The 12802-nt window shown below is 38.2% G+C and overlaps 1 protein-coding gene across 1 annotated transcript in view; it reads right to left on the bottom strand.

Moving 5' to 3' along the window:
- The window catches only part of ACO1 (aconitase 1), a 61362-nt gene that overhangs the window by 25279 nt on the left and 23281 nt on the right, over positions 1-12802 (bottom strand). The window contains exons 3-5 of the mRNA XM_054588110.1: positions 11514-11682; positions 10330-10467; positions 107-176 (exon numbers count right to left, since the gene is read on the bottom strand). Of these exons, the coding sequence (XP_054444085.1) occupies positions 107-176; positions 10330-10467; positions 11514-11682 (377 nt within the window). The remainder of the gene's footprint in view (positions 1-106; positions 177-10329; positions 10468-11513; positions 11683-12802) is intronic.

A 12802-nucleotide genomic window follows, 5' to 3' on the forward strand; every position in this document is an offset into this window, starting at 1 on the left:
TGGAAAAATGGAAAGGACACTATGAATGCCTGGCACACTACTACGTACCTCTCCCTCATACCCAAAGACATAAAATATCAACCAAGGGAACCAAACTCTGTTATACCTTTAAAAATTCAAATCGTTCTCTATTTCTTTCAAATTCCAGGTCTTGATTCTTCTGTAAACTGTCTGCCCTGTCAGAGAAAAAAAAAACCTAAATATATAAATTTTAAGGCTTAAAATGTTATTTGTCAAATTTACTGGTGATGAATAAATAAAATGGTAATTTTATCTGCAGGTCTGCTGGGTATTAGACATCCATTCACATGGAAAAGGAGAGATAATCAGCAAAAGTAAAAAAGAATAATTGTTATTTGATTAAGTGATTCCTACACTCCCTCTAAACATTGTGGGTAGAAAATATTAAGTGAACTTAATTTAAAGCTAATTCAATCGTAAAGTCTGACCCATAGGAACAGACTCAAGGGGTCTATGATGACAATAGAAGCTTAGATATTTAAATAGCCTCTGTTTCTCCACTCCTTTGTCATTCACAACCCCGCTATAACTCCTCTTGGGGCTGAGCCACGGCTGGGATGGCACTTTTATCTGTTTATGTTGGGAGACAGGGAGCAAATGACATCAGGAGGGACAGACATTTACAGAAACATAATCTATCTCTTGAACAGAGGTTCATGAGGAGGATGGGGCCACCCAGGAATGTCTGAAAAGCCCAGACTGTATGCTGAGGTTTACTCATTCAGTCCATTGGGAACAACACCAGAAATACAGGGCTTTAAGGAACTTTTCAAGATTTTTATAATCAAACAAAATTGTTTTGAGTCAAGGTAGAGTAAGTCATAGTTGCAACTCTGCAGGTTTGGCACACAGAATACACTGATAAACTATATATCTTGACTGAGTGAATACAGGAAAGGATAGTAAAATTAAAAGCTAAGATCCAAGTCTGACTTCATTAATAGTTAACACTTACTGACATTACTACAAACCAGCCTCTATTCTAAAGGCTTTACATTTATTTTCTCATTTAGTCTCCATAATGACCCTTTGAGTTAGGTGGAACTAATACTCACAATATGCAAAAGAGGAAACAGATACAGAGAGGGTAAGAAACTTGCTCAGGACTACACAGCAAGTAAATAGTGGAGCTGGAACTGAAATCCTAGCAGTCTGATGCTTGTTGATGCCTAAGCTGTTCTGCCGCCCTGTAGCTGCAGTTACCAAAACAGCAGCCATTAACAGTGGTCACGGGAATAACCACCACCACAGTAATAGCAGCAGCTAAAGTGCAAGATTATGTCACAGGCACTGAGTGCTTTACACACACAAACTCATTCAATAACAACCCTTGAAAAAGGTACTATTATTGCCCCAATGTGTAGAAGAGGAAGCTGAGGCACAGAAAGTTTAGGTAATTTGTCCAAGGTCAGATACACGTAAATTACAGAGCTTAATCCAGGTGGGGTGGTCCTGGGACCTCTACTTTAACCACTATATTCTCATCCATCCTTTCCCTTCACTCATTAATGATCTATAGAGCCCACCTAAGGCCACATGGTGGTGCTCAAGGGATACAATGGTTCAAAGCAGCATGTGCACTGGCCACTGGGAGCTCAGGGTCTGGTAAGAGAGAGAGAATTCAAGCAGGCAATTACAGGAATGTAATTACCAATATCATGATACGGGAGATACACCATGCCAAGAGCACTTAGAAAGGGACATGAATTCAGAGCAGAGCTCAGGAATGCCCTCCAAAGGAAACGACATCAATGTATGAAGGGTAAGGGAGAGTCAACCTGATAAAAATGGGTAGATGCTCTCTGCGAAGAAAAGAACCGGAGACACTTATTATTTACTACAAAAACACATTCAGTTACCATGCTGATTTTTTCCCCTCTTTTTCTCCTGATGTGAATATCCTCCAAGAAGAGTGTTAGCTGTTTAATGGAATCAATCCCTGAGAGTGCCTTACCTCAGAGGTCTGCAAACTACAGCGCACAGGTTAAACGCAACCCAATACCTGTATGTTTGGCCCTGAAGCAAACAATATTTTTACATTCTTAAAGGCTGAAAAAAAAATATGTGCAGAGACAGTATGTGGCCAGCAAAGCCTGAAATATTGATCCTTTACAGAAGAAGTTTTGATTCCTGACGTGAAGAATGAAAATCTGTGAAGGTGTGTATGTGTTAGAGAAAAGCAAAAGGAACAAATAGAGAAAGGAGAGATCCTACTACAGTGGAATAAGGGCAGGACCCCACTGCTGACTTGCAGGTCAGCAGACCCCCTGGACCCTCTGGACCAGGTGCAGCTCTCCCGCAAGGTAGTCATCTCCTTCACGCGAGTACACTGAAGGTTCCATCCTTCCCATTCCTGTCTCTTCAGGCCCAGATCTACATTCTCAATGTGTCCTGGGTATCTGTGTCAGGAGTACCTCAGGCACCACACACTCAACGGGCAAACCCTTCTTTCCTAAATCTTGTCCTCGTCTCGATCTGTCTTTACCTAACGATCTCCTGTGATACCACTTAGCAGCTATATTAGCAGCTATACCACTTAGCAGCTGTGCTCAAGGCCTTTATTCCAGAAATTAGCCTCCTCGCTCATTTCTGTCTATTCAGCCTCTTTTGTAATGTCACCAAAATCAGTTTCCTAAAATACAGATCATGACCCATCTTAAATCTGCCAATGGCTTCCCATTTTCTAAATAATGTCCAAATCTCTTGCTTTAAAAAAGTCCTTCAATCTGTCCTTAACCTTCTTTTGTAAGTCCTCTCCTCTAATCCAGTACATTCAGCTTTAGACACACCACAGCCCTCACACTCACCCCAGATCCCTTTCCTCATGCCTTTGCACACTCTCTTCTTTCAGTGTGGAATTTCTTTTCTGGTTCTTCTTTGGGATAAACACCCTACAGGACCTAAATCAAGTGATAACTGCTGGAAGGACCTCTGACAGTCAGGATAATTTGCATCTTCTCTGTGTTTACTGTATCTACGAACTGCATTCAAGTTGTGTGTTTACTAATCTCTCTCCTCTTCTAAGCTAACCTGTTTCTTGAACAAACACTGGTACACAGGTCTGTTAAATGGAGTGATTTTTTTTTAAAGCGTCTTGCAACATTATTCCAAAACATATGCAGCTGCTGCCTATGGCACCCCCATCACCTCAGCTGTGCTCAGAGCACCTGTGAACTCCCAGTCATTCATTATCTTTTGTCCCCTTGCCTGTAGTACCAGCAGGGTATCTGAGCTTCTCACAGCAGGAGCAGGGACAGAGTGGAACATTTACCCCAGAGAATGCAGGAGGTGTCAGTTTGCTATAAACTACACATTTATAGGACAAGAAGTCAGAAATGCTTAGGCTATTTTATGATCTATTAACTCCAGGTAAATAACCTATTCACTCATGAAAATAAAATATCAGTTTGCTAACCTTGGCTCAATTAACTGAGTTCTAGTTAGTGACATGAATAAACAGACCTGGAATTCAGATTTTTACATCATTCAGAATATTCTAAAATTCACCCCATCTAGTGAGCTTTTAATTAGGTCTCTAAATATGGTGGCTTCACAGACTAAAGAGGACATTTCTCCTTACTTATATAACTTAAATTTAGATTTGGATGTATTCCAAAGTTTCTCATTATCATATATAATGGTACTCTAGAAATCCACAAACAGTATTTATAGAGGAAATAGTTTTCACACTCATGAAAGCTAGTTGGAAATTGTTACAACATTCTTTTTGGGATTTAAGAAATGGTTATTTCTGAGATGACTTTGTAAAACATTAAAATAATGTGTTAGTTTGATCCTCAATTCCTAAAGGTAGTGTGAGGCAAGTTATTATTCAAACCAGGCAGAGTTTAGAAATATTTAACTGAGAAAATCTACCACCCTACCACCTTTTACCCAGTTTTTCTATTTCATTTCTGGAAACAGCTGGAAATAAGCACATAGTTCCACAAAGGTTGAGACATACCACATTTCATTCCTTACAAACACAAGGAAAGAGACCAGGAGGTCAAATTGCAAAACCAAACTCAAGAAATTAAAACAAAACACCACCAACAAAAACATTTCTAACAGAAATATTCTCTTTAATTACCAAAGAAAAGTGCTTGCTAGATTTGGACATCAATTTGGAATCCAAGTTTACCCCTGGACTTTGCTGTTTTCAAAATAATGTTTTCTGTACTCCAGCACAAATGAAAAATGTCCATAAAAAATTAAAACCAGGGTTGATGAATGTTAAGTTTTAAAGAGTAAAAAAAAAAAAAAATCACACTGACCTTGGTGATAACCAAAAATCATTAACTGCTTAAGTCAGAGGCTCTATGAATTGAGTCCAAAGGCTTTATACATCAAAACAATTACCATTTTGTCTCTACCAGCAGTTTCACCTCCCAGGCCAGCAAAATGTGGTAAATCCATCCAAACCAATAAGAGTTTCCAAGAAAGGTCAAGTTGGCTATGAGTTTGTGAGGCTAGTTTTTATAACTTTGGAAGTGGGACTTTAGGAAACATCATTATTCTTCAATAGGATAGCATTTTTTTGTGTACGTGTGTGTATCTATATGTGTATACACACATATATACATATACAGATATATACACATACAGATATATACACACATATATATACACACACACAGATATATATATATCTTATATATATATATATATATATATATATATATATATATAAAATATAAAATATAAATCCTCACTCCAGGATGGAAAGGAAGAGAGAGGAGAGGGAGAGAGAGAGAAACATTGATGTGAGAAACATCGATCAGTTGCCCTGACCGCAGTTGGAACCTGCTACTTAAGTATGTGCCCTGACAGGGGTTGGAACCAAAAATTTAGGTATGTGTTCTGACTGGGGATCGAACCCGCAACCTTTGGTGTACCAGATGATGCTCCAATCAGCTGAGCCACCCCACCAGGGCTGTGTATATATTTTCAGCTTTTCCTTTGAAATCAAAACGTTAAATTATGCTCATGTGATTTAAGAAAGAAAAAAAAAGACATGTTGCCCAAAGATGGATATAAAGTCCAAAGGAAAGAAAAAAGCTGGCAAGTATCCAGTCTGCTTGTTCTAAGAACTGTCAATTAAAGACAAAGCAGATTTCTCTTTAACTTGATTTTTATCTGGTTTGGATATTGCAACATGAATTTGAGAATGACCAGTTTCTACATTTTTCTTGAGGGTGCATGGTACCTGCTTAAATCCCCAAGGCAGCAAATAATGTTTCCTTTTGCTCTTCGAAGGTATTATTTCATATTCTTACATGATATTTTATTATGAAATGACAGCTTCTTATTGTTAAACTAAAGAATGATTGCATTTTCAAAAATAATTGCAGTATATCACCTCACTTTCTAATCTTATAATCTCTGTATAACTTCCCATCTAGCTGAGATCACTCTATATACGCAATTTACACCTGACTCATTGAGCTACATGACATAACCATCCATGTTCCAATTGTTATGTAGCACATTATAACTGTAAAAGTTATCTAATAATTCACTATAAGGATGTACTATAATTTAATAAATCATTCTCCTTTATTGTACATTTAGAATTCTTCTACATTTTCATTATTATAAATACTTTAATGAACGCTATTAAGTCATTAAGCTTTCTTCTGTATCTATAAGGGTAAACTTGGAAGTGGAAATTTCAGGACAAAGGTTATCGCAGTTTCTAAGGATCTTGACACACACTACTTTCATCATTTCTAAATTACAGTGCTATCAGCAGTGTATTAATGTGTTCCTTCATGACACCTTTATAATTAATACTGTTTATTTTCTAATCTTAACTATATTGATAAAACAGTATCTCAAAAATAAAATTTACTTTTTTATGACTTATAAGGTTGAAAAGGCTTTATAAGCTGCTTACCATTTGTATTTTATTTTACTGCAAAATGTCAATTTTCCTTTGTTCATGTATCTATCGGGTCTTACTATTTTTTATAAATGGATTATATATACTCTTTTTTGGAGGGGGATGTATATTCTTTAAATTTTATTAAGTCTATTGGGGTGACATCAGTTAATAAAATTATATAGGTTTCAAGTGTACAATTCTGTAATACATCAGTTTGAGTCTATACTTTTACTTGCACTGAGATGTGTCTCCTAAAGGCAAAATATGGTTGGGTTTTGGTTTTTAATCCAATCTGGTATTCTGTGCCTTTTTATTGATAGTTCAGTCTATTTATATTTAGGGTGATTATTAATGTAGGAGATCTTCCTATAGCCATTTTATGTTTTGGTAACTCTGTCTCCATTTTTTTCTCTTGTGTTTCTGTTATTTCAGTTTGGTGGTATTCTACAATTTTTTTTCCTGTTCTTTGTTTTTTTTAGGTTACGTGTCTCAGTTTTAGTTCTGTGTGTGTGTGTGGTTACCATTGGGTTTATGTAAAAGACAGTTTATTATATACAGTAGTCATTTTTTTTCAGATTGCATCTTACCTCCATTGCCCTGTGCAAATTCAGGTCTTTAACTCCCTTCTCTTTTATGTATTTGTTGTCACAAATGATCCCTTTTTATGCTGTGCGTTCATTTCCAAATTGCAGTAGCTATGTCTTCTTCTCTTTTCTAAAAATGTTTTTACTGTTTTAATCTTTATGTTACATTTAAGCATATAATACCCTATTCTAAATAAGAATGGCAATTTATGTTTCTGTCTGTCCATGAATCACCTTTGACATGTCTATTTCAGATAACCTGCAGTATTTCCTGTAATGCAGGGTTTGTGGTGGTAAATTCCCTGTTTCTGTGTGCCTGGAAAAGTCTTTATTTCTCCTTCCTATCTAAAAGACAATGTTGTTAGATAGTAATTTCTGTCTTTCAATAGTTTGGATATTTGATTCAAGTCTTCCTGAGCTGGTAGGGTTTTTGCTGAAAACTCCTATAATTTAGTGGGTTTTCCTTTATAAGTTACTGTCTTTTCCCTGGCTGCCATGAAAATTCTCTGTCATTAGTTTTTGACAGTTTTAATATAAGATACTTTGGAGAAGGCCTTTTTTTGATTGGGATAATTAGTATTCTGCTAATTTCCTGGATTCAAGGATCCAAATCTTTGCATAGGTTTGGGAAGTTCTCACTATTGTTTGGGTAGTTCTTCTGTTCCCTTCTCTCTCTTTCTTCTCCTGCTATACTCACCATTCTCATATTGTTCTTTCAGATCGAGTCAGCTAGTTCTCATAGAGTTCTTTCATTCCTTTTTTTTACTCTCAAATCTCTCTCTTCTTCCCTCTGTATCATTTCTAGGTTTCTACCCTCGATGTCACTATTGTTGCCTCCATCTGGTCGGCTCTTTTTTCTAAGCTAATTCTTCTCTTTTACTGAGTTGTTCAGCTCTGAAATTTTAAAAGTGTCAATCTTTTTGGTAAAGTACTCTTTTTGTTCATTGTTTTTATTTCTGAGTTCATCAAACTGCCTAATTAACTTTTCTTGTATCTCACTGACTTTTTTTTACTGCAATCTTGAATTCTCTGTCATTTAATTCACATATTCCATGTCTTTATTTTCTGGAGATTTTTCATTTTCTTTCAGAGCTGACTTGATACCTTGGTTATTCATGGTACTTGATGAATTATTTCTCTGCCTTGGCATTTATGGGAATGAAATCTGCTTTTAAAAGGAGTGTTTATCAGTAGGTGATTGGATCAAAAAACTATAGTACATTTACACAATGGAATACTACGCAGCAGAAAGAAAAAAAGAACTACTAAACTTCGTGACAGCATGGATGGAACTAGAGAGCATCATGCTAAGCGAAATAAGCCAGGGGGTGAAAGACAAATACCATATGATCTCACCTATAAGTGGAACCTAACCAACAACGCAAAGATGCAAGGAAAATATGACAAGCAACACTGAAAGGAAAAGAAATCAACAGAGACAAGAGGGAAGGGGGTGGGGGGAAGGGAAGGGAAGGGGGGGAGTCAAGGAACACATAGCAAGGACTCATGGACAAAGCCAAAGGGGAAGAGTTGAGGGATGGTGGGAAGGAGGGAGGGGGCAAGGGAAAGTGGTGGGGGGAAGGCAGAGACAAATGTATTTGAAATAAATCAATTTTTTTAAAAAAAGGAGTGTTTAGCTCTTCTCTATTTAGCAGGTTGGTAGGAAGAAGTCTTTCTTTTGTATTCCAGTAGAAAAATGACACACATCTTTATTTTCTCTTGAACTGCTCTGGCTTCTGGGATCTCTGCAGGGCAGTGAGAAATGCCCAGTGTTCCCTGGGGAGGTGCATGTCCCCTATGTCACCAGGACACGTTGGTCTCAGGTCACCACCCGAGGGGTAAATGTGAAATTCCAGTGCTGCCAGCAGCATTGTACTCTCTGAGCTGGCCCAGGCACCTCTGCTGGACTCAGCTGCAATGGGTCACGATGGGATGGGTGGGAGAGGCCAATTTGTGTATTTATATGACTTTGTTCTCCTCCCAGTAACAGCAGCTGCCAGAACTCAGCTGTATTTCCACCCATCTGTGGGATTAACCATAGTGTGCACCAGCTGCTCAGGGAGGAATGTTTCTGCTTTTCCATTCCTCAGGGCTGCAGCTAAAAGCTCCCGAGCTCTGGAAAGATGGCGAGGGAACAAGCTCTGGGGAGGGCGAGGAGAGGCAATGAGGATCTGTGGCTTTGTTTAGTGCAGGTAATGGCGGTTGCTTGTCCACAGCTGCCCTACCTCTGTGTTTTGTCTCTGCCCATTACTGAGTTCAGATGGGGTATGGGCTGACCACTCAAGCAGGAATGCTGATTCTAGTTCTCTACTCCTCAGGACTGCCGAGCTCGCAGGCTATAACCTGATTCCCTTCCCAGTCGTGGGAGCTCCAGGCTGTGCCTGTGGCACCTATCTCTGTTCTTCCCCCTTCCCTTCTTCCTCCTTTCACTCTGATTCACTTGCCTTCAGATTCTTCAATGTGTGGCTCTCCCAGTGTTTGTGTGTTAGGGAGAGACCAGGAGGACCCCTCACACCACCATTCCTGAGGTACCTTCTACACATACTATATATTAAGACTATTGGGCCTTTGTCATATTTGTTGCAAATATATTTCAAGTTATTTCCTGTTAACTTTGAAGTCATTAAATCTATAGATTTTGTACCCTCTTCTTTATCCATTGCTTTAAAATTTAGAAGGGTCTTTCTCATTAAGACAGTTGACAATTTATAAATTCCTTCTCAATTTTGAATGATTTAATTTTTTAATACTACTGATTTAATTCATATGAACTACTCCCTCTACCAAATAAATAATTTTCCCAGCATTATATGCAGAATAATTATTTCCTTCCTCACTGATAGTTGGTAAGAACTTTACCTAGTTATACTTCTAGGTGAAGATACCAGCTTTTTGGCAGGATCCGGCTGTCTCCTTTTGTGTCAACTTTTAGTTTCTTCCACAAAATATAGAATATACTCCCCTTCACCTTTGACTTTGGACTTGATTGTGTGACTTGCTTTGAGTAACGTCCTTGTGACAAAAAGTGACCCTGTGTCAGTCCTGATCTAGGCCTCAGTATGTCATGACTCCCCACTTGCCTCTCGAGCCTCAGAGAACAGCTGCTTTCTCCTTCTGCCTGGGCCCAAGAGAAGCACAGCCGGAACGGTGCTGGCCTGGCCTCCCGCACATGCGCAGTGGCAGCGGTCCACCCAGCCAGGGCTGGAGGAGGCAGAGCTGCCCCCTGCTCTCAGCTCAGATCTCTTAGCCTCCCAACCGACTTGGAGAAGTGGAAGAAATAAATCCTTCTTGTTGACTGCCACTGAGATTTTAGGGTTATTGGAAGAATTTTGGGAAAGAGTGAACTGAATATCCCAAACAACAGAAGATAGAACAAGGGAAAAGAAAGGCATAGGCATTATAAAAACCTACATGGAGAGGGCTAGCCAGATATGAAATAGTTATTTGGGACCAAAAAAAAAGAATACGGATCCAGTGGTTAAAAAACAAACAAACAAATAAAAAGAGCTCTTTTAAAGTCAAACATATACTTGCACTGACAAACTCTCATGGCAGAAGTTCATGTGAGTGTTTTTCACCCAGGCTTTAAGCTGGATTTATACACAGGCTGCTCACCCCAAGAAGTAAGTAGGAAAAAAGAAAGAAAAATAATATTTAAGAAAAAAATTTACCCCCTCCCCCCCAAATCTTCACTGGAAATCTATATTAAGTTTGAGTTTTCCTAAAGATGTGTTTTAAGTATTTTCTTCATTTATTTAACTACCTACACAAGCAAAATAGACTTATACCCCAAGATTCTGCACAAAGCAGAAAACCCCAGTATTCATCTTAATCTCTCACCTTCTGTTGAAATCAACTTGGATGGAATGATCAATTACAAGATCAGCAGGACAGACAGGGTTTATTTTCTCTGGATTTCCTCCTAACTTTTTCACAGCATCACGCATTGCAGCGAAGTCAACCACGGCTGGCACACCTCTACAAAAAGAAGAAATTAAGCAGAAAGTAAATCTGTCAAACAACATGTAATTGAGTTTCGCAACTTTTGTCTTCATGGCTAAAACAGGCAATGAAAGTCTCTCATCAGTGGAGCTAATAATGAATGACTTAGAACTAAGTGAAACTTTCTGAACACATTTCCTTGGGCTGAAATCACATAGGTAGTAAGTGCCATGACTGAATGATATCTCTATATGCAATTTTAGCACTGCATTAAAGTTAACAACCAATATGGTCTAAATAGAGAAACTATGGGGAAACTGGCACTTAAAAACTCTGGAATTTTTACTGCTGTGACTGTTTCCCATTCACATGGTGGGTTGGCAAAGATCTGGAGAAGATATATGGACACACATTCAACTTCAGACCAAGCTTAAAGGAATGGATATAATTCAGAAAATTAGGCTGTGAATCAAATTTATAAGTGACTCCTTCCTTTTTATTATGTTAGAGGGAAAATCTGCAGTGCTCTTCCTCTAGAAAAATAAAATTTGGTGTCTAGAAGGAATAAATTATTATTTCAAAATGGAAAGGTAGAACTGTCACAAAAAAAGAGACCGGATGGGGAGTCAAGGTTCCTGGGAACAGCAGGATGTGAACTGAGGCGTAACAGCAATAGGTCAGGTGTTGAGGGCTACATACCGCCCCTTGGCGAGCTGCACATCAATGTTCCAAGTACAGCTGTTTGAAATCTGTTTCCCTCAGTGACAGGACGTCAAGGAGGAAAGCTTCCAAGATAACTCTACTCCTCTTTCTTTCAGCTTTGACTAGTATATCTAGGACTACAGTCTTCAAGACCAAGACATGAATGACCTTTGCCACTGGAAAAGGTGGAGTGATTATACATCCCCATTTGCCTGAAACAATCTCTGGCTGTCTAAGATTAATAGTGCCCTTTCATTGTCAACATTGTCTGGATATTGGGTGATAAATTATATAGTCACTGAGGTTTGCTTGTTTTCTTAAACTTTCTTTAAAGTCTGACAAGGAAGGCAGAGAAGAGAGCAAAGTGACATTAAGCTCACGTAAAGTCCTGCAGGATGACGCGGGCAGGCTTAAATGGCACTTCTATGTTCTTATGCTGCATTTCATTCCAATTTAGGATATTTTCAATATCATTTTTCTTCACCAAAAATTGATCACAGTTCCGAATGGCTGCCTCCAGGAGAACTCTGATAGAAAATGGTAAGCGTCCTAGGATAACGGAGAAAGCATAACAAAACAAAAACCATGAGGCACCTTCTTATAAGAGCTCCTTTAAGCCAATCTCGGTATAGGCTTGATACAAGGCATCAGACTATTCTTCCAACAGGGAAAATGGGCAAATAAAAACTGATCTTAAAAGATTAAAATATGAAGATATTGAATGGGTTTAGGGTACATTCAGTACTAGAAAGTAGCCACAGACTAGGAAAAATAAAATATTACAGTTAATCCTTTCATAATAAATGTTTGCCCTGCTTTGGATTCCAATAACAGGGTTTCCCTTAAATCACCATGAAAGAAATCAGTGTAGATATTTATTGAACTATATGTTAGCAAGTAACACACACACACACAGTAATATTTTTTATTTGAAACTACTGTTTAATAAGTGAGAAAATAACTCCTTTACAATGATTATAATTAAGACCAAAGTATAGTCATAGACATCTTTCAAAGAAAATAAAACCCCAGACAGCAAATAGTGCAGCCACTGGTAACTGGGATTTCTAGGATAAAACTGGTAATTCATAAGAAAAACTACTTTGTGCCCTGGCTGGTGTGGCTCAGTGGGTTGAGTGCTGGCTTGGGAACCAAAGGGTGACTGGTTCGATTCTCAGTCAGGGCACATGCCTGGGTTGCTGACCAGGTCGCCAGTGAGGGGCGCTCGAGAGGCAACCATACATTGATGTTTCTCTCCCTCCTTTTCCCTCTGTCTAAAAATAAATGAAGTTTAAAAAAAAAAGAGAAACTACTTTATTTAGAAAGGAAATGTTCCATCCTGATATATGAAAAATTTTCACCAATATTATCTGGAAAAGAGAAGAGTGTAAAGGTAGAAAAGCACAGGGTTCGGAATGAAAAAAAAAGATGTGTTTTTGTCCTCTTCTGTTACCCACGTAGTTGTTATTTGATCATTTGACCCTCTCTGGGAATTCAGCTTCCTCAGGACTTCTTACACTTTATCAACATGATCTCTAGAGTTGTTGTTCAGATTAAATGATATAATGCATAGGTACAAACACTCTACACACCATAAGATGCTATATAAATACTACATGTATGTAATCATTACTGTCTACTTAAAAATGTAAGATGTGTGTGTTTGAAA

This window comes from Pteronotus mesoamericanus, unplaced genomic scaffold (genome assembly GCF_021234165.1).
Source record: "Pteronotus mesoamericanus isolate MK-2021 breed Mesoamerican mustached bat unplaced genomic scaffold, CSHL_Meso_final scaffold_125, whole genome shotgun sequence".
Taxonomy (NCBI): domain Eukaryota; kingdom Metazoa; phylum Chordata; class Mammalia; order Chiroptera; family Mormoopidae; genus Pteronotus; species Pteronotus mesoamericanus.